Below are 23,049 nucleotides of genomic sequence, written 5' to 3' on the forward strand. Positions count from 1 at the left end.
GACGAAGTGAGAGAATGGCATGGACATATATACACTACCAAATGTAAAACAGATAGCTAGTGGGAAGCAGCCACATAGCACAGGGATATCAGCTTGGTGCGTTGTGACCACCTAGAGGGGTGGGATGGGGAGGGTAGGAGGGAGACGCAAGAGGGAGGAGATATGGGGATATGTGTATATGTATAGCTGATTCACTTTGTTATAAAGCAGAAACTAACACACCATTGTAAAGCAATTATACTCCAATAAAGATGTTTTTAAAAAAAAAGAAGTAGGGTCATAAGTGATGGCTTAATTAATGACATTAAACAGTGGGTTTTTTCTTTTCTTTTTTTTTTTTTTTTTTGCTTACTACATTTCTGTGGTTCTCACACAATGACAAATCCCTTCTTACACTGGAGTAGGTTTACCCATTGCCTGAGTCTTTTTTTTTTTTTGTAACTTTTCTACTTCTTTTCCTTTTTTATTTATTTTATTTTATTTTATTTTATTTTATTTTTTTTTGCGGTACGTGGGCCTCTCAGTGTTGTGGCCTCTCCCGTAGCGGAGCACAGGCTCCGGACCCGCAGGCTCAGTGGCCATGGCTAACGGGCCCAGCCGCTCGGCGGCATGTGGGATCTTCCCGGACCGGGGCACGAACCCGTGTCCCCTGCATCGGCAGGCGGACTCTCAACCACTGCGCCACCAGGGAAGCCCATCTTTTCCTTTTTTAAATTGAAGTATAGTTGATTGGTGAGCAGGAACTTGCTGAGTACCCTGTTTCTCTTAAATTGGCTCACAAGGTGCTCCTCTTATATCTGAAAAAACTAGGCATCCACTGTGTGTGCATCCACTTCCTCTAGGACACACCATCCACATGGTGATGTTTACACCTCACTCATACCATCCCCTAAAATTCTCCTTTCAGACTGAAATAAGAAAGTGTGCCAACATGAACTGTGCAAACATTCATGGTTTTCTCTAGATAATTAGTGTCATGGGATGTCAGTTTCCAGGTGCATTACTAGAACATGTGAAGTCCTGACTGGACACCAAAAGGTCATGTCAGATTTAATTACGAGAAAATCGGTATAAACCAAACACTAATGGACAGGCTACATATAAAATCTAAAACAGCTTGGGAAACCTCTGTCTGTAGTATCAGTCATAACCCCTCAACCCTTGGCTCTTTTTTGGTTAATAATCTGACTTTCATCTTATTCACTAAAAATAATTATAAAATACTTAAAAACAATAAAGAATAATATAGTAGGTATTATTTAATGTGTTAATAAAGATAACTTTAATCAATAGCCACTTTCTTCCTAAGAGATACCAGAAACTTCGTATTTAATCGTCACCTTCCCATTCTTTTTTTTTTTTTTTTTTTTTCTTTTTTGCGGTATGCGGGCCTCTCACTGTTGTGGCCTCTCCCGTTGCGGAGCACAGGCTCCGGATGCGCAGGCCCAGCGGCCATGGCTCACGGGCCCAGCCGCTCCGCGGCATATGGGATCCTCCCAGACCGGGGCACGAACCCGTATCCCCTGCATCGGCAGGCGGACTCTCAACCACTGCGCCACCAGGGAGGCCCACCTTCCCATTCTTTATATTTGTATTTTCTAGTATCTTAATTCCAATAAGAGTTCATCCTATGTTGATTAGTCATTATTATAATTCTTTTTCTGTTGTAAATTTTTATAGCCTTCATAATTTTTATTGTGGTTTTCCTTAATTTATCTTTACAAGGAGAAGTTTGTGCATTTCCACACCACTCTTAACTATGTCTCAAGTCAATGGTAAAAACAGGTAAAGAAGCACCTTTTTAAAAAAAGTAAATTCAAAACAAAATGACTCAAGTATTCTGGATGCCTTCCTCCTTTCTCTTACCCATTATTTTAAGACCTTAAAACAAGAAAATAAATGAAAATAGTGGCTTTGAGATCTAACTTTGTCATAATAGTTTTAGAAGTTTTCTCTTTTCTTAAACAAAAGCTACATGTGTTAAAATCAATTTGAATCAATTTATTTTTATTTACTTTTTATTTTTTTATTTTTTATTTTTTTGCGGTACATGGGCCTCTCACTGTTGTGGCCTCTCCCATTGAGGAGCACAGGCTCCGGACACGCAGGCTCAGCGGCCATGGCTCACGGGCCTAGCCGCTCCGCGGCATGTGGGATCTTCCCGGACCGGGGCACGAACCCATGTCCCCTGCATCGGCAGGCGGACTCTCAACCACTGCACCACCAGGGAGGCCTGAGGCAATTTATTTTGAATCATTTCAAAATAAAAATCTACAAGAACACCCATGGAAGCCTTAAAATAATTTCTGATACACAAACAGTCCAGCCCCACCCAACACAGACAGGCTGCAGAAACAGGCCAAGAGCACATGTCTTTCCCTTTGTCTCCCCCTGATTTCCCCCTCTGCTCCTCTGTCATCATTATTCTCTTTCCCAGATCACTGCTCAGCCCCATTTTCTCCTCCAGTGGTTTCTTGCCCTTCCAAAGCTCCTCTCTAAAGCATCCTTGTGTGATTCTTATATCAGAAATTGGTTTGGACGAAGCCTCTTGGGAAGGGACTTGTCTGGTCTTTGGAATTAAGCTGTTTTCACTAACATGTAGTCTGACTCTAAGGATGCATCAGAGAGGCCTTCAGGACTCCACGCTGGTGTTCTTTGCTGCTATCGGAGATGGTCAATGTCTGCAAGACTTCAAAAACTGAAGGAAAATATGCTTTCTGCAGTTGACGAGTTAGCTTATTGTCTTTGCAACCCATGTTTGTTTAAAAGTCAACAACAGTGACGATAATTTTTGTACTCTGGAGGGGGATGCAGGATACTGGTGAAAATGTAAGTGGTTCCCTTTGTTACATCCTGGAAGAAGCACTAACAGGTGTAGAATGTATTACCTTTTATGAAAATGACATGAGCATACGCTATACTTGGGTTAAAGCCTGACTACCTATGTGCTTTGCGCGACATGTTTTTGGAATCAATGGAATAATGATAAGAATTTTAGCTAATACTTACTGAGAGGTTGCTGGCAGAGTTGGAATCTGAGCCTCAGCAGTGTAACTTCAGTGTCTACACTCTAACTAACCACTCTGCTCTACTGCCTCTTGCAGGGGAAAAAGCCTTGTCCTAGTTACTGACATAAAACATATTTGTATATGGAAGCAATTTTACAGCCAAATAAAATCTTTAGGTTTCAAAGATTTGACTGTGACCATGTTGCCTAAGCAAAGGAATATTTGTGAACAGAACCAATAACAGGGTGACTCCTGGCAGGACTAGAATGTTCCAAAGCACTTCTGGAAGCCCTATCTACCTAAATGAACCGTTACTTGGATTTTGTTCCTTTTGGACTATACTCAGCCCTCCTCTAGAATCACGCCACCCTAGCAGTTATATAAACATTTCCAGCTTGCAGTGGTGCCCCTGCGAATGGGAATGCAAAGGCTTCTATTATTCTTGACATGGAAACTGAAGGATAAAGGCAGATAAATCAGATTTGAGTGGCGGCAAAGACGAGGCCTCCAAAGAGGAACTTGCGTATAGAAGACAACGGCAGGGTGGTGGGCAGCATGTGGCAAGGGTCCAATCTCAGATACAGAGATGAGATGCATTCCCACTGGTCCCTGATCCCCGCGACAGGCTTGATGGCGATACCGCGCAAAGAGCTGCGAGGAGGCGGACGAGAAAGCATTTGCAGCCTCGGGAGGGAGGAACATGACAGATGTTCACATTACAAAAGCCTCTTGCTGGCGGAGTCACAGAATATCCATCAGGCCTGTCCCCAAAGAGAACCCTCGTGCACTCATCCTGAGTGCTTGTTCACGCTCTAAAGAGGGGCACAGAGAGAAGGCCATCAAGGAGAAAAGCAAGCATGGCAGCCTTCAGAGTGGAGGGGTTGGGTGACCCAAAGGATCTGCCTGCCTTCTGTCAAGGAGAAGCAAAGCGAAGGGGAAAACCTCCCTTCATATGCTTCGGGGGCCACTGCCAGAGAAATAAAAGCTTGCATTACTCACTATCTTCTTGAATTAAGCTTTTTTTCAGTACACAAGTGGGATCCATTTTTATTTAAGAAAAAGAGAATGAATGTGATAAATGAATAAAATAGAGGTAAGCTGACACCCTAGGCACGGCGGAGTGCAGGCAATCTCAAGTTTTCAACGGCATTGGGAAATCTCCAGAAGCATCCCTTTGAGTGAGAAGGCGAGAAAAAGAACTTGCAGTGGCTAGAAACTTCCTCAAGTTTGCTACCTTGAGAAACTTGTCCAAAGCCGTATCGATGGGCGATAAAGGACCCTGGTCCCGAGACGCAGGAAGAGTGTGGTTCTAGGGCAAAATCAGGCCTCACTTCTCCAGCTGCTCAATGGTTTAGGGCTGGGAGAGAGAAACAGCTAAAATACTGCCCAAATCTGACGTTGCTGTAAACTCACAGATTCATAACAGCTGGTTGCTTACACACATGGCACACTGTGTAATTCCCGAGCCATGCTCTATTCCCAACCCTGTACTTAGCAGGCACTTGGTAGATGCACAGAAATATTGGTTCAATTTTCGATGAACTATGCCTGAAAGGAACAGCTTGGCTTTGCAAAGAGGGGTGAAGGCCAGGGTAGGCCAGCCCCAGAGAAAGCACCTGGGGGGTGAGTCACAGCTCTGTCCTTTCAGGACGGAATCTGGAAGAAAGATGTGACCTCCTACGTTTTCCTCACTGTTAACCAAGGCCCCTTAGGAGGCCAGAAACACATGATGTTCCTCCTAAGCTGAACACGGCATACGCACTATTCAAATATGAATGTTCACCCATACGGTTCGCAAATCCTTTTGCAATCATGACTCATTTGAACTGACATGATGAGAGTCACTTAAATCTATTTGTGCTTTAAGTTTCAACTGTTTCAATTACAAAACAAGAGAGTTGGGCTTAAAGGTTTTTTAAAGTTTCTACCATCTCTAAAAGATGCTATCATTTTTCTACTTCAAATCAGGAACACTTCTAAATTACTCTGAAAGATTTTAAAAGCGTTTGTTTCTAGGCAGTTGAGGACCCAGTACCTGTGGGACAGCATTTGTCTTCAAATTATTCTGTATCAACTTAGGTTCTGTTCCTTGAGGGATACGTTTCCGCCACAGCATCTATGACAACACTGATGGATGGTACCTAACATGATCTATTTTTGGTTTCATCTTTTAATATGCAAGCTGTCTTTAAACGTTCTTACTTCTAATGAGCAAGTTTATTAAGAGCACAGGGCTGAGCCATGTTTGTGATCCGACCTTTTGGCTAATTGGCCAGTAACTTTTGTTTTTGTGTTTGTTTTTTTGCAGTATGCGGGCCTCTCACTGTTGTGGCCTCTCCCGTTGGCGGAGCACAGGCTCCGGACGCGTAGGCTCAGCGCCCATGGCTCACGGGCCCAGCCGCTCCGCGGCATGTGGGATCTTCCCGGACCAGGGCACAAACCCATGTCCCCTGCATTGGCAGGCAGACCCTCAACCACTGTGCCACCAGGGAAGCCCTGGCCAGTAACTTTTGAAATCAATCTGGTGAAGAAAAACTATTGTTTCAAAGGAAGTTTGTGGATAAGCTGTTTTCTTGAAATTGTTCGTCTTCCCTTGGAAACCTGCAGATGGAGAGTAAGATGAAGGTGGGCCCTGAATGGAGACCTTGGCCCTGGGTGTCGGGAATACCTAGACTTCCTCTGAGGTCACTGTTTCTCTAGGTATAAATCACACTTCCTCAAAGCCTCCCTATTTAAGTTTGGAAACTAGAGCATACTCCAGTTTACCGGGCAATACTTTTAAATCAGTCTCTAATAGGACATGATAAGTGAATCCAAACATAACCTACAACCCACTGACAATGCAGGGATAGCTTAGCCAGGAAGAACAATAGCAGCTAATGGAGAATTTGTACTTGAGGTGTGCGCAGAGCTGGTGCTTGGAGGAATAAAAACAAAAGTTGTTTACTGAGGGCTTAGCTTTTAATTTAAAAAGATGTTTCCTTTCAATTCTGCTGAGAAATAATTTCCAGTGCTCATCTCCACCCGGAGGTCAGAACCCAGGAGACAAAAGCTCTTTACAGAGTGTGTAGAACTTGCATTGACCCTCTGGCAAGTCCCAACTTGCTGAGGGAAGCAGTGTGCGCTTCTAGGTACTGGTAATTACTGCTTCAGATGCCTGGGAAAATTTAACCCATATTCATCTTTCTGAAAATCCTTATTAACAATGTTCATGCCACACAGGGTATGTGGATGAAATGCAGAAGAAACACACATGAAAAGTAAACAGAATGGAGTCACTGTAGCAAAGTTCCAACTGTTTTGCAGTAGTGGAGGATAGGAGCTATTTCCACTGTAAACCTTCACACCCCACATTTTTATTATTTTCGTGTAAGAGTCTGCCCCTAGCTCAAAGTCTCTGGAGGAAATTTGCTTTAGGTTTCTCTTTTCCAAATTAGTAACAGCTTATAATTATGGACAAATAAGACTGACTATCTAAGGTGTAGTTGGGGGCCATATATGCATGAGTAGAGTCAGCGTGGAGCTAAGCAAAGTGACTTCGACAAAGTGGACAGTCTTCAAAAACAGTGCCTTGATTTACTGACATGTTGAAAGAAAAAGTGTTCACGAGAACAGGAGGTGACCAGCCCTTAACTTAGAACAGACACAGTCACAGATACTGGAGCTAAAAATCCATCCAGGTCAGTAGACACCGTGTCAGGCCAGCGGAGGTGCCGTTTGGCCTGGATGGAGTATTCTGCTGTCCGGTTGGTGCTGGGCACATGGTAGCTCCCCATTCACGCATCTGCTCGTCCCTTCACTCCCTCCCGCGCTCCTGCCGTCCCACTGGGCATCTGATTCGTGCCCGCCCTCCACCAGGCCGTGAGTAGGCGCTTGTGGATCGGTGGATGAACCCTGTGGCCCTTCTGCGGATGCCAGGCCATGAAGCAGCCTTCTGCTGAAGCATCTCCCTCTTTGGCTGGCCTGAGACACAGACTACCCTTGCCAGGCTGAGGGCAGTTCTGTCCGATGGACGGTAAGTCTCTCTCAGTTCCTGGGTCTATGCCAGCGTGACTTGGTGTCCTGAAATGTGACACTGAGCGTTCAGAGTCTCTGGGCAGAAAAGATGAACAACTTTTTAATTCTAGATTGTTAAAATCCATATAATGTATTCTCCTTGAGTATAGGTGCCCTGACACCCACTTTACTGTTTCTTTTTTTCTGAATTATGCTAATTCGACAGGGTTGGCCACCCAACTAGAGTTCTGAGCTTGGCCTTGATCTTGCCATGCAGAGTCTCTTTGTTACCACCAGCATTAACTCCTTGGATCAGCTAAGCCCTGGACCAGGGTGTCTTCCAAACAGATGCTCAGATGCCCAGCTGGGAACAAGGCGACTCCAAACGCTCAGTGTCATACTTCAGGACATTTAAGACAATTTTAATTAAGAAGTACTTTCAGATATGAACGTATCATAGAAAATTTGCTTTTTGAGATGCATCACAACTTAGGAGGAAGAGGTTGGATCCCAGACTCATTTTGTAAAAGATTCACCACGTGATTTTGGGGGGTGAGCTTCGTGAGGCCCACAGGAGCGGCAGCATGCAGTGCAAGGTGGGGATCGTACATTATCCTGCCCGACCAGACACTAGAGAGATGCTTGCAGAGCCCTGATGCAAGGTACAGGCACTCAGCTACGTGTTAGTTCTCCCCACGGGCCTCAAATCTATTTATGAAATGAGACGAGTAATATCTTAAATGGTCAGAGGACAGAAAATACATTAAATTAGTTGCAGCACAAAGCCTAGTACATAAAAGGCACTTAATATTTACTGGATGATGGACAAAGAAAAATGCCGAATTTCAGAAAGGAAAGTACTATATAAACCCAAAGTACAAATACAGAAAGAAAATGTATCTATCATTTTTTTCTTGAATGAGAAGGAATCACACTTAAAAATCAACAGTTTTGACACTAGAACATATTTAATATTAGAAAACATACTTTAGTTGTATGCAACCTGGATTGTTGAGTAAAATAAAAACCACAACTGCCCCCTGCCATTCCTGTTGTCTGAGTCATTCATTTCTATCCCAAATTTTCTTGTGGTTACTCGCTGTTATCTTTGTTTGCAGGTTTTTCTCTCCAGGATAATTCCACACTAATTAATCTTCTTAAAGCACTGTTTTCACCACCACATGGCGTAGAAACATCCTTCCTTTTTCCCTCCCTGCCTTTCTGCCTTTCATTAAATAATGCTCCTTATTCAAAGCCCTTTAATCAGTGTCCTCACTTTACCTGTCAGTTCTTTGTTCTTAACCCCTCTGATTCAGGGGTCTTAATCTAGGGGGTATAGATCTTTCAGGCTGGATTTTAGTAAGTTGGAGAATGCCTGAACTTCTGTGTAAAATTGTGTGTCTGTGTGAATTTATCCTGAGAGACGATCCATTTCAAGAAGCCGCCCAGACGACCCAAGATGCCGTGGATGAAGACCCTTCCCCCTCAGGCGGTCTCCCTCCTGCCCACTGCCAGGGGCCGTGCTCCTCCTGGATCTCAGGTGTCCTCCCACTCGGCCCATCCTCTGGATGAAGACCTGCCTCCCCCTCTACCCCGCGTCCGGCTCCTCTGAAACCCGGCCAAGCGCGGGTGACCTACCCTGTGACTGCGATGTGCCCCCCTGGATTTCCTATCCTCTGGGTAGGATCCCCCCGTGCTCCTGTGCATCTCCAGCCCACAGATGAGCTTGGAAGTGAGGCAGAGGGATGGGGCGCTGGACAGCCATGTCCATCCCAGACTTACAGCCATTTCTTCCACAACTGCCTCACACTGTCTTTCTTGAGTTCTCTGAAGCAGGACCCTTGAAGTCAGTTTGAAAAATAAACGTAAACAACAATGAAGAGAACGCTTCTCGTTCTCGTACCACGTGGCTGGCAGGCATTCTCCCGAATCGTCCTGGAGGAGCGGTTCTGATGTGTGCAGCTTCCTCCAGCTCATGGCCTGTGTGTTGGTCTCTGGGGAATCTTGTAATTGATTACGATCGGTTCTGGGTGACCCTACCCACCTGTGTACTGGCTCTCTCCGTGAACCAGCTTTTGAAATCCCAGCTCTGACCCGGCTCTGAGTGTGGACAAGCAGCCACAGATGTGAGTTCCTCTCCTCTGACCCCTGGCACGCCAAGTCGTTAAGTCCTGAGTGTTATAATTGTATTAATGGCTGGCCAGGCAGATGTGATGAAGTGCATACCGGATCATCAATATATTAGCTGCCAGATGGAAAACAATTAAAGGGTGGGGAGACGGGAAGAAGACACTCAAAAAGCCACCGATCTGGCTTGAATGTGGTCCCTTCAATTTGCAGAAACATTACCATTATCATCAAAGGTCAAAGTCAGTTACTGGTGGAAAAAATCAATAAAGTTGAGGGAGGGGGAGAGGCTGAAGGGATAAATTCATGACATGCCCTCTACATTGAAGGGACTTGCTAGAAATCTATGTATTTCCAACTCTTGGGGATAAAACCAGTTGTCAAGAAAATGGACCATTCATGTAGTTTCAGGGGTTCCTGCTGTGAACTGATTTTAAAGACACATCTCAGTGCAAAATAGAGAGGAGAAAAAAAGAGCAAGGAGGGATTCAAAAATTGCATCTGCCTGTTAGTCTTCATCACCCTTTTTGCTGGACTTTGAGAATCAGCTTGTTTGTGGTTTTTTTTTTTTGCTGTACACAGGCCTCTCACTGTGTGGCCTCTCCCGTTGCGGAGCACAGGCTCCGGACGCGCAGGCTAAGCGGCCATGGCTCACGGGCCCAGCCGCTCCACAGCATGTGGGATCTTCCCGGACCGGTGCACGAACCTGCGTCCCCTGCATCGGCAGGCGGACTCTCAACCACTGCGCCACCAGGGAAGCCCGGTTTTTGTTTTTTTAATGAAAGCTACCCACGAGCATGTTCTATATACCTTGTCCAGGTCAATTACTGCAGACAAGCAGAAATCTTTATTACCGGCAACCCGAGGCCACCAGTTACACTGAGCTTGTGGCACACACTAGAAAAGACATTCTGACTTATCAATCTGCACGTCACGGTCTGAAGGTATTACTCATAACATGATGGGTACTGTCTGGACTGAATATTAGATTAAAAATCTGCTCACTTCTTCCTCCTCCTGCTGCACCAATAATAGTGATGTAAGGACTGCCTGGTCGTGGAGTCCAACCTGTAGCCCACCCAGCACCGAGGAAAGGACCATGCTCTGTGAACAGCAGGGTACCCTTCTCTGCTAAAGGCACCGTGGTGGTCTCCTACAAACATTACATTTGCTACTTCTCAGCTGCCTACAAGTATATTTGCTCATGAATACTTGAGAGGTTGAAGGCTGCCAAGGACGACTGCTAAGCAATTAAGTACCGTGACCTCCCTCAGGGATAGAGGGGCAGAGAGAATGAACTAAGGGAGGGGACCCATGTAGGGCTTTGGGGGTTTCAATCTCTACTTCTGCTGGCTATTCAGTCACATGAATCTACAGTGAAAACTGTGCAAATTTGAATCAGATTTAATTTTTTGCTTATACTTTCTATGAAAACGTGGGCTGCTAATCAAGAACTCAGCAGCGTTTTGTACATTTTGCAATAAAATTTTCATGTAAATTTGTAAAAACTGCAAATTTCAAATAATCATCAGATGTATTAAATCAGAGCTGTTATGACCCTGACTTGGGGGCATTCTGAAAGCCTTGCGGATCCATGTGAAGCACTAGCGGTCATTCCTCCACAGGCATTGGTTAGTTCGGTTTGGAAGCTCCCAGGGTTGGACTCAGAGGTCCGGAAACACGTCCTCGTTCTGTCTAGATGTGAGACAAGCTGGGCACTTGCTCTCTGAAGCCCTTAGCACCTCCTAACGAGGGCCTGCCTTGTGCCAGGCTCACACCGGGCACTGTCCGTGCGGTGTTTCTTCTGAGTGCAAGGCGACCCTGGAAGGAGACCTTACTGACGTCATTCCAGGGAAGGAAACACACTGGACCTGGGTGTAGAATCTATAAGTGGTGACATAAGACTGTGGACTCTACGAGTGGTGCCCCCAGGTTTTTGCTGTGGCCGTGGGGATTGAGGGTAAGGCTCCATTTCGGCTACACCTAGAGCTTGTCCACCCCAGAGCTCCGGTGCCCAACACCACCAGTGGGGAAAAGCCAAATGTAGCTCTTTAAGTCAACATTAAAACTTCAAGTTCAGTTCCTCATTCGCAGTGCATACATTTTGCGTAACAGTGGTCACGAATGACTAGTGGCTACCACACGGGATGGCACAGACAGAGAAGATCTCCACCAACGCAGGAAGCTCTACCGGCTGCTGCTGCTCTAAGTGTTGGGATTCTGGTCTCTGGCTACGACCGCCTCTTCTACCTCGTGACTCATTCACTGGACTTGGCCTCAAGCCTTTAGTGCCTTCCTGCTCCTTGTGGCGCACTGGACACCTCTGACCTCCCCGCCTCCAAGCTGAGACTTTTCCATCCGTGATTTCTTGTCATCCTTGATTCCCTTGCTCCTTGACTGGCCCTTGGGCAACCCCCGGCCAACCCCTAAGTGTTGGCAGGTTGCATCCTTTTGATTTCCCTGCTCCTGTTTCTGGGATATGATGCATTACCAGAAATGATGATAAAATAATAAAAGGGAGAGAACGTACTCTCTTTTCATCCCTAACTCTTCAAACCTAGCAGGTCCTCTGTGCTTCCCAGCACTTCTTTGGTTCACCTTATATTGACTCACCAACTCATCCCTGACAATGCCTCTTCCTGAAATCCTCAGATCTCCCACGATCCTCACCCTCTACAGATGACCCGCCCCATCGTTGGTGGGGTACAAAACCCACGCCATGTATGTATATGTACAATTGAATCACTTTGTGATTCAATAGCAGAAATGAACACAACGTTGTAAACAACTATACTTGAATAAAATAAATTTAAAAAGAACAACACCACGCCATGAACTTCCCCAACACATTCCTCTGACTTTCTTTCTGTTTCCTTTAGCCAAAGTGAGCCACCAACTGCTTTCTGCCCGGGAGCACTGACTTGCTGCTTTCAGACCTTTGCTCGTGATGTCTCTCTCAATTAGATGTTTTCTCCCCGCAAGCTCACCTCTGCCACAAGGCTGTTTTTGAATCATCCCACCCGAAAGCCACCTCTTTCTTGTCGAGTTTCCCTAACCTGTTCTCTGTACCTTGCACACAAGGTTTTAAGTGATCCTGCATGTGCAAATGTCCTCCCCACGGACCCACACCAACGTGAGAGGGGTGCTTGCTGGATTCGGCTTGCATTCCCAGCAGTGACCAGCTCAGGTCTTTATTCAGTACCTATTTATTCAACGAATATCTATATATCAATTTTTGCAAATGTCAGATTAATTGCTAAGGCAGACAGAGTTAATTCAATAATTAACTGATGAACACATTTCTTCTAATGATCTCAACATGAAGTTCTAACCAAATGATTACATCACCAGGACCTCTGATGGGAAACCAGGGTGCATGTGTTGACGGCTAACACTGCAATCATCGGGGCTACAGTACTGTGCACAGAGCTCCTAGGGAGGGTGGGCTGGGTATGAAATGACAGAGCGGGCGAACAACCAGAGAAAGACATCAAAGCTGGAATCAACTTACCTTGCGTAGCAATATAATGATTGGGTCGATGATAACCCTAAAAATAAACGAGAAAGAATATGTGACAAACTGAAAAATCAATAAGCAGCACAGAAGTCACATGCTAAGTTTGCCAAAATGAATGCACCTACAAATACCAATAGCTGCATCATTTGAAAGTTACATGACCAGACCTGGGACCACTGAGCACCTCTTAATAAGCCAAGGTGCATCAAATTTAACAGTTCTGATGCCTGCACAGCGGGGAGTGGGTGAGTAACTTAATCACACACAGGCTACGAGATGATGGATGAGCAAAAAACACTAACAACTTATGGATTTTCTGAAATAACATGACCACAACTCTGACTAGAGTGTAAACCGGCTAGGAATGTGCAGTAGCATTTCATCTGTGTTTGGGATGTTATTGGCAATGTGACAAAGCTTTAATGCATATTCTGTTGCATCGATATAGGCAGTTATATCAATAGTGATACTAAACACCATTTTTAAACACTGCTAATACCAAGACATGATGCTGTAGCAAGGACCAGGAATTTAAAGAGGTAGAAGTTCTGCAAGACCCCTTCCTTTTATCATGACCCTACTAGAAGGGGGAAAGATGAAAACTGGGACCAAAGCAAGAAGGAAACAAGGGACATCACAGGCTCGATATCTGGGAAAGATAAAGCCAATTTAGAGAAAATGACACACAGGTAACATATATTATCACCACGGGCCTTAATACTTCCCCTTTCTGTCCCCTGAGATGACCCAAAATACTATGCCCAAAGCCAGCTGAAAAAGAGAATAAAGATACTTAGAGAGGAAATACCAATTTCTCAGACCACTTAGATGCATATCTGTTAGATCATTTTGCTCTTAAAAGCAAGTCTACAAGAGTGAACAAGCAAAGCAAACACATTCTTTTGTACAACTGGCCTGCTGCAGGTGTCTGACATAGAGTCACGACAGATATTAAGGAGGGTTATTCAGATGATCAGTCATTTCCTGCCAGCTGGTAAGCGCCACACAGCAAGACCTGGTTGGACTCATCACCGTATGTGTCAGTCTGCAAGGCGTTGGGAGAAGGGGGCTGGCACGGTCCATGGAGACCTCTGATGCTGAGAGCAATGGCAGCTCCCAGGCCTCCCCTACTTGACCTGCCAGCAGCATGAACACAACTGAACCCCCGAAATGCCTTCTTCGTTGGCCTCCGGATGTGACGCTCTGGCTTCCTCCCTGCCTGGCCGTGGCTCCCGCTCTTCATTCCTTCGTCCCCTCCCGCTTTCCCTGGTGGCGATGCTGGGACGCCCTGTGTCTGGACTCTCCTCTGTCTACCCCATTCCCCCGACGAGCTCCTCCAGCCTCACGGCCGTCGGCACCCAGTGTCCTGGGAGTCCTGCCACCTCACCTCCTGCTGGGCCCCTGCCCTGAAACCCTGGGGCGAGCCAGTGCTGACTCACCTCCCCTCGGATGTCTGATGCACATTTAAAGCTGAACACATAGAAACCCAGCTTCTCATTTCCTCCCCACTCCGAGGCCGCTCCACCACAGTCCTGTGCAGATAACGGTGACCCCACCTCCTGAAGGCATGCGGGCCCCTCCTTCCCCAGCCTCCACCTCAGCCCACACCCAGGATCCTCCCATCTCCCTCCCTCTGGCCGCCTGCCCCAGGCCAGGCCACCCTCAGCCACCTAGTGGGCCTCCTCGCTTTGACCCCCCGCCGACCTACAGTTCGTCCTCCTCGCGGCTTCCAGATCCCTCACTCCTCTGCGCCAGTCCCTCTATGACTGCCCGGCTCACAGGAAGAGCCCAGCTGCTCACCAGCGTGGACGTCCCCTGCCCAGACTTCCCTCACCCACCCTATTCACACCCTCCACCAACACCCTCCACAGCTGCCGGGCATGCTCAACAGCCAGGCCTTTTCCTGGGCTGCCTCTCGGCCTGGAGGCTCAGCCCCCAGATATCCCCCCGGCCCAGACCCCCACTTTCTCAGTGGAGCTGACACTCCACCGCCACTGCATTCCTCCTACCACCGTCTATGACACCAGAGAGACTTAACCCACTGGTTTCATTTGTGGTCTCTTCCTCCTGGTTAGACCATCAGATCCATTATGTCAGAGCTTTCTTTTTGGTTTTGGTCTGAATTGTGCACAGTTACAACACCAGTGCCTCAAACAGTTACTGACCTGTAATAGGTGCTCAATAAAATCTCACTGACTAAGTTAAAAGGGGCCCTGAATTCTGACCCTTTTCTCTGTTAAAACGAGAACTAATGAATCTGGTATTTTCATTACTTTTAGGTCCTCCCTCCTCTGTGTCTCTACCCAGCCGTTCTTTAAAGCTTAGTTCAAACGGCCTCCAGGACAAAGCCAGATCTGATCACAGCCACTCCTCAGTGGGTGGTTCAGCAGATGCTGAGGACTTACAGCATCTGAGGCCTGTGTCAGGGGCAGGGGTACAGCGGGACCTGGACACTGTCCCTCTGCTCAAGGACCCAGACGGTTGTGGGAGCTGGGACTGCAGTGTGAACAGGGTTCTCCTGGACTTTCCTCAGGGAACGAGTGTCAGAGTGAAGACGCTTCTTACTTCAGCTCCTAAGTTGTGAGGCCTCAGGGAGAAGGTACAAGGTCTTGGGCACCTCTGAGTACTCCTGTGAGGAACTCCCTAAATATTTCCCAAATAAAGTAATAAGTGCAATGTGCCTTTGGAGGAAACTTTGCTTTAATAAAAACTTCTACCTTGGATTGGATATGTTTTTGGTCATTATCAAATGTAGGATCTAGGGGTCTTTGTTTGAAGACTGAGATATGAATTAGTCTTCAAATAATCCTCCGTTAGCCCTCAAATCTATAACTCCCAAATGCCAAACCCTCCCAAGAAGCACTACACATAACATTCTTGTAGTCCTTTTTAGATAGCTCTTAGAGATTGTAATGCTAGTATTTTTAGTAATACTCAACCAAGACAAGAAAGGAATCCACATATCTGAATAAAGCTTGTGCAAGGAAGTACTGATGGATTAAGAAACAGTATGAAGTCCGAGCACAGAGGATGCCTTGGGAACTGAGATCTGTTTAATGTAAACTTGGGCCTTGGAGGTAACAGCAACTTTCCCTTGATTTTCAGTCTACACTTTTGATTTCATTCATTCTTTCAAGTGAAAACATGCTGTCTCCCAGAGAATTTATTCTAATGTAAGACATTAAGTTAACATGATGCAGAATGAACAAAGGAGCAGGCTTCAATAATTAAGCAGCCTACATATTTAATGACACGTCTTGCATGCATCAGAGGTCCTGGCTAACAGCTGCAGACGACTTTGAAGGCAACTTGAAAGTGCTGTGATGACAAGAGATGGTAAATCATCAAATTAGGAATTAGAGAGTTTTGTCCTATTAATATGCAAGCAGACTTTTTTTAAGTGTCAAATAATCCAAGTTGTTGACAAAAAAATGGAAATACCATTTTCTTAGTCCACAGAAGCGTGGGATGGCCAAGAAGGCAGGGAACGTCATGGGGAGCTCACCAGCCCGAAGCTGACATGTCTTCACCATCAACTTCTGAGTGTATGGGACAGGGCGTGTGTTTGCTCCCGGGGTTGGGCCAGCCTGTGTCCACCCATCTTGGAGTAGACGCACGGGGTGCTACATGTCAGAACACGCGGGTTTCCTGACAGTTTCAAGGTACATACATCGATATAATTCCCATTGATGTAGTCTGAGTCGTTGTCTCCGTCTACGGTCTGCAGCCTCACCCGGGAATGATCATCTGCAAAAGGAAAACAAACCAGCCATTAACAAGAGCTACCTGTCGGGCTGCTCAGAGCCCCACATGTTAAGCACATTACAGAGAGGTCATCCACATCCACGCTGCTTTAAAGATAAACGAGGAATTAAATACTACACGCCTACGTTCTTGCTCTTAAGACAGGGAAGGGTTTGTATAATCCTTTGCGTTTTACAGGAAATCTCATTAACTTATTCTTTGATCATTTACAGACGTGAAGCATTGGCAGAGGTTTGAAACTTTTACCTAGAGTCCTGTGAATCACAGTGGAATGATTTCTTGATTTCTTGGACTGGAAGTTCAACAACTTCCCTAAATCACATGTGAGCCCTGAGATTCTGAAGGTTGCCTGTGACATCCACCTTGACAAATGATGGTTATAAACCATGGCCCAGCCTCCCAGGAGATGTGGACACGGTTCTAACTTCAGTCATTGGCCCAGAGTTCTCTTCCCCTGCCCCGAGGGCATCGGCCGGTGGAGCAAGGCTGTCCCCATCAGCCACGTGACCCCAGGCCACTCAGTTACATCACCAAGCCTCGGCCACTCACCTGAAGGAGGGATGACAGTGCCTGCCTCACATTGGGCTGTGATTAAACAAAAACACAAATTGCCGACACACACCAAGTACTGTATAGGGGCCGTGATGGTGGTACCAATTAGCTACAGTAAACATTTTTTCTGAATGGAAAATTTTCTCCATAAATGCTACTGAGACATCTCAATCATTTCCTTGAAATCTAAATTTTAAAAAGGAAAGCGCTAAAACCTCTATAAGGGCATGGATTTTCCTTTTTTTTTTTTTTTTTTGCAGTACGCGGGCCTCTCACTGTTGTGGCCTCTCCCGTTGCGGAGCACAGGCTCCGGACGCGCAGGCTCAGCGGCCATGGCCCACGGGCCCAGCCGCTCCGCGGCATGTGGGATCTTCCCAGACCGGGGCATGAACCCGTGTCCCCTGCATCGGCAGGCGGACTCTCAACCACTGCGCCACTAGGGGAGCCCCATTTTCCTGTTTTGCTCACTGCCCTACCCCTGACCCCTATATGAGAGTCTGGAACATCACAGAATTTCCCCCAAATATCTTTTAAATGAGTCAAAAGTGAACTTTTGGTTTTCTTTAAAAATTGTTTTCCTAAATGAATGTTCTCTGAAGCCGAGGAGCCCTTTCTTCCAATGAAAGCTTATACCCAAACCCAATATTTGGCAGATAAAGGCCAGCTGCTCTGAGGGGGAAGGAGTGTGGTCTCTGAGAGGTGGTCTGGGGGGAGCACTTTGCAAACCACTCTTCCCCTGACGCAGGGCAGTGGGAGCTCCTGCCTCTAAACTGCCAACATTTCATTTGGGTTAGTGGGTGAGAAATGACACCCCCAGACTGAGGCAAGAGCCAGGGAGCCTGCAGGTGACAGACCATCTGACCCAAGGTCACTGGACAAACTGTCGATTTGAACCCGTTCCTTGGCTTGACGTGCTGATGAGTGAGAGCCAGCGTTTCAGCTGACCCCTCTGGTTCAGCCCTCCTTGGAGGAACGTTCTGTGTCCAACAGTGGGGGTAGAGGGAGATCCGTGTCGAGCTTCTAACTCTCCTTCATTGATGGGGCTTCTCACTCCAGTTCCGGACAGACGGTCATATCATTTCCTGTCTGTGCCTTACGATTAGCCTGGGCTCAGTATATTTACCGGGAGAGTGGGGATAAAGTGGGTGGGACACGGGTAAAGCCTGGAGGGAGCCGTGTCTCCCTGCTCTGCTCAGGGAGAACACATGCGGGCAGTGGCCCCGCGTGTGGGCTCTGGGGTCAGGGGTGCCAGTGGGAACCCCTCACTTGTGATTTCGGGCGAGTTGCTTCGTCTCTCTGGGCTGTCCTTTCCTGAGCTGCAAAATGGGGGTCCACAGGGCCTCCCCATGGGGTTACGGTGAGCATGAACATAACACACAGGAAGAGATGAGCGGAGAGCCTGGCGTACAGCGAGTGATAGATAATGTCAGCTGTTGTTATCACCACGTGCTGGGTGACACACACTCGTGCTTTGCTTCTCACCATCTTTACACTGGCTGTCCAAACTGACAAGAGCAACCCAGAACCCATGGGCAGGCAGGAATTTTCCCCGTGGTGACCTGCTCCTAGAACTAGTTTCCTAGACTCCATTTTGCTTAACACCAGAGGCCCCTGTCCAGAGTTTACCCATGTCGTGGCGGGGGGGGGGGCGGGTTCTTGGGGCACTGGGATGTGTGGATTGTCACTGCTTTCGCACGTGCTGGCGGAGCCAGTGCACACACAGCTACTGCAGAGGGAGCTCGAAGCGGCTCTGCGGGTAAAGCCATTTGAGCTTCCCGAATGAAAGATGCTACAACAGAATCTAACCACGGCTCTTCTGCACACACTGGGCTTTCAGTCGGCTCCTCTGAAGGAGGTTAGGTTCTCCTTGTTCTCCCTGACTTTCCCTGAGCTGTGCTTTAAAAGGCAGGCACTGCATTTGAACCTCCTAATCTTTAGACGCAAGGCTATCTCAGGATCTGCTGTGCTCCTTGTTAGAATCCCTCCTCTTTCATGCTTTATTTCCCTGAGAACCTCAGGATGAATGCCAGCCAGTCCCTGTGATCTACCACCACTGGGCCTCTCAAGTGGTTCTGGAATGTTCTCATTAGGGACTTCGATCTCAGACAAGGCTGCACTCTCATCTCCCATCAACAGAGTCTTTGAAATAAAGAATTTCCCCAACATCTTCTACTATTCAATCAGCTAACCCCCCACAGAGTTTTTTTTTAACTTCACTGTTATTTCTCCACTTTTTTTTTAAGAGCAACACATGTCAAAGATTTTTATTTAGTTAATGAAGGAAGCAGGAAGATGTTACAACTGGTTCAAGGAGAATTTACCAGCAGATCTATATCCAGATCTAGTTATCTAGATAGATAAATAGATATAGGTAGATCAATCTATGCAGGTATATAGATATAGATAGATAAGTAGATAATCTAAATCAGGATATGCCATGGAATGAATGTACAAAGAAATGGAAAACTGGCTTTTACTGGAACTACTGACCCCCTAAGGACACAACTCAGTTACATATTATTTCTCCAAATTTACTTGCTCCACTCCCCGCATGACATAGAAGCCTGTAAGACACATATAAAGCCTATTTCCTATGTAGACGGGATTGTTTTTATTTCTCTTTATATGCATGCTCTTTCTGTATTTTAAAGTTGATTCTACAAGGCTATGTATGACCCCTTGTGGTCAGAGACCACGTAGTGTCCACTCCGAACATCCCCACAAGGATCCTTCATGAGGGTCGCAGCGCCCACCCGCAGGGCTCCTCTCACAGCCCAGCAGCGATTCTGCCCAACACACGGCTACGGGCACCAAGGATGACTTCTTCCCTAGGCTAATGAACACGGCAGAAGAGGGGCAAGCTGTGTTCAGGCGCGGCTCACCGGGGCTTCCCTGGGTGCTGGCCAGGGTCCTGTTGTGGACTTGGTTAGTGCTTTTACAAGTGTTTGCTTTACCACAATGTATTAACCCATATATGGATGTATTATACCCTTTTCTGTACCTATATTTCACACTTTAAAAATAAAAGAGTCCACCTTGAGGATAGTATACTCAGTGAAATAAGCCAGACACAAAAGGGCAAATACTGTATGATCCCACTTATCTGAAGCATCTGGAGTGGTCAAATCCGTGGAAGCAGCAAGTGGGACAGTGGTTGGTAAGCGCTGGGATGGTGGGGAAGAGAGAGCTCTTGTTTCATGGGTGCAGAAGAAACCTGATGTCACTGAGCGGTACACTTAAGAATGGTTAAGATGTTAAGTTTTATGTTGTGTGTCTGTTACCAAAATTAAAAAAAACTAAGAGCCCACTTTCTCCACGCCTCCTCGTAGGACACCTCCTCACGTTCCACTCGAGCCCTGGGCTCCTGGGAAGCTGCACTTTCAAGGTGGGAAGGGCACCTCGAGGACCTGCCGTCTCGTAGCCCGTGGGGTCCCTTCTGCTGGCCTCCTCCTGAGAGGGGCTCGTTCCCTTCCACGATGAAGGAGAGGCAGTGACTACATGGCCTGCTCCTCGAGGACAACGGCCATACTTCATAAAGTGTGCTGAGTAGGTGTGTTTGGGAATTATTGAAATGAGGCCTACGAGGTGTTCTTTCTTTCTGTGACAACATAAGTGTGAGTACTGATGAGTCAGTGTTAAGTTGAGACAGGCAGGCAGATATTTCAGCAGGGAGAGTGGGCTCCCCCTCGGGTAGGAAGGAGAACACGGGGGCAGGAGCTGAGCCCACAGAGAGAAGAGTATGGAGTTTCCTTAAAAATCTAAAAATTAGAGCTACAGAGGATATGGCAATTCCACTGTGGGCGTGTATCTTGGGAAAACCACCAATCGACAAGACACATGCACCCCAATGTTTAGTGCTGCCCTGTTTCCAAGGGCCTAGACTTGGAAGCAACCTAAATGTCCTTGGAAGGAAGAATGGATAAAGAAGCTGTGGTACATATGTACAGTGGAATATTACTCAGCCATGAAATGAGGGGGGCTGGTCCCTGCACAAATGCCCTTCTTGGGTGGGATGTTAGCACTTATCAAGTTAATCCTCTGCCTCCCAGCGGGCTGTTGGGAAAACCATCCGTCCTAAACAGCAGTGAAATAAATAGGAAAGTATCACTCTCCTCCACGCTGAGTCAGTGAAAGTAAAAGCAAAAGAAATAAGAGAATCCGCCCCTCCAGCCACAAGAGTCTACTCCAAGCTGCTGCTCAGATACCTGAGAACGACTTAGGAACAGAAACTGGATTCTCAGACATCCTCTTTCACATCAAGCCCTCATCTCAGGTGACTATAAAAGCAATAAATACAGATTGTTGGAGGCAAATAAAGCAGTACATGGAGGCTCACTGCCGTATTTTCTTGAAATCTGATTCACCTTGAATCTGATGCCAATTAAGAAGACTAATATGTACCAACCATTCTTTTAGGAAAGCTCAGTTCCTTCTGTTGGGGCTAAATAGTATCAAATGACTATAGGGAGATGCCCAGAGGATGTTTCTGGCCTGAAGCACATATGCGGTCACTCAGGCAAAGGATCCACAGAAATGCCAGCTGCCCACTGGCTGAACCCCGTCCTCCCAGTTGGCTTTGGAGGCCGACCAGCTGGAAGTCGGCCAGAGTCCAGCAACTGGGTCAAAAGGAGGAAGAAGCTTGGAGAACTCGACTGCTCAGGTATGAAGGTTGGGAAATCCAGTGGGATTTGTGGTTAACAATAGGTCAGCTACTGACCACAAAAACCAAGCGGTCAAGACTGCAAGGACTTGGGGTTTCTGGGAGACACAGCCGGGTAAGGCTGACGGGACCTGACTCTGGAGTTATAAACTGTCGTCCCTGTTTCTCTCCTACGATGGGTGTGTTTCTTGGTTATTCCAAAGCCATTTCATGTTCACATTGGGTAGTACATGAAAATAACAGGCCTTTGGTACCCAGAGACCCTGATTCAGATGCTGGCTCTACTCATCCCACCAATTGTGAACTTAGACAAAATCTGAATCTGCTGAGCTTCATCTGTAAAAGGGGGTGATGGCGGTTCCTTCACAGGAACGTTGAGGAGACCAAGTGAGATAATACATGTCAACATAGGACAGTTCTCTCTCAAGAACATAGGACAGTTCCATCTTAAGAAGATGTGGGAGATACACACACACACACACACAATGGACTATAACTCAGCCATAGAAAAGAATGAAATAATGCCATTTGCAGCAACATGGATGGACCTTGAGATTATCATACTAAGTGAAGTAAGCCAGACAGAGAAAGACAAATATGTGATATTGCTTGTATGTGGAATCTAAGAAAATGATACAAATGAACTTATTTACAAAAAGAAATAGACTCACAGAGGTAAAAACAAACTTATGGTTACCAAAGGGGAAAGGGGAGGAGGAGGGATAAATTAGGAGTTGGGGGTTAACAGGTACACACTACTATATATAAAATAGACAACAAGGGGCTTCCCTGGTGGCGCAGTGGTTGAGAGGCCGCCTGCCGATGCAGGGGACACGGGTTCATGCCCCGGTCCGGGAAGATCCCACATGCCGCGGAGCGGCTAGGCCCGTGAGCCATGGCCGCTGGGCCTGTGTGTCCGGAGCCTGTGCTCCCCAACGGGAGAGGCCACAACAGTGACAGGCCTGCGTACCGCCAAACAAAAAACAGCAAAAAAAAATAGACAACGAGGACCTACTGTATAGCACAGGGAACTATGTTCAATATCTTGTAATAACCTATTTATATATTTTCAGTTTTATATATACATAAAATTGAATCACTTTGCCATACACCTGAAACACTGAAAATCAACTAAAAAAAAGGAATAAAATACAATAAAAAAGGAAATTACTCTATTCTACGAATAAAAGCAACACCCTTGCTGGAGTTCGGCAATTCACAGCACAACAAGCCCAGTAAGCTTGTTTGGGGACCAGCAGAGCAGAGTGGAACTGAAAACTCCATGCACCCACTTTCTGGGGAAGATGAGTTTAGCTAGTTTTAAAGAGGAAACAGGAAAAGTTCTGGAAATAGGTCGAATACTTCTCAACAACTCCTTCATCTGATTCCCCTGGCATCTACTCAGCAGCTTTTGTTTTCCATCC

General features: G+C 46.5%; 1 protein-coding gene across 3 annotated transcripts in view; it reads right to left on the bottom strand.

The window, feature by feature from the left end:
• Positions 1-23,049, bottom strand: part of PTPRM (protein tyrosine phosphatase receptor type M) — a 768,668-nt gene that overhangs the window by 70,945 nt on the left and 674,674 nt on the right. For all 3 annotated transcript variants that reach the window (XM_081252728.1, XM_081252729.1, XM_081252730.1), the window contains 2 exons: positions 16,319-16,395; positions 12,643-12,679 (listed from right to left, as the gene is read on the bottom strand). In XM_081252728.1, coding sequence (XP_081108854.1) covers positions 12,643-12,679; positions 16,319-16,395 — 114 coding nt within the window. The remainder of the gene's footprint in view (positions 1-12,642; positions 12,680-16,318; positions 16,396-23,049) is intronic.

Source organism: Mesoplodon bidens (genome assembly GCF_964165515.1).
Source record: "Mesoplodon bidens genome assembly, chromosome: 13".
In the NCBI taxonomy this organism is placed as follows: domain Eukaryota; kingdom Metazoa; phylum Chordata; class Mammalia; order Artiodactyla; family Ziphiidae; genus Mesoplodon; species Mesoplodon bidens.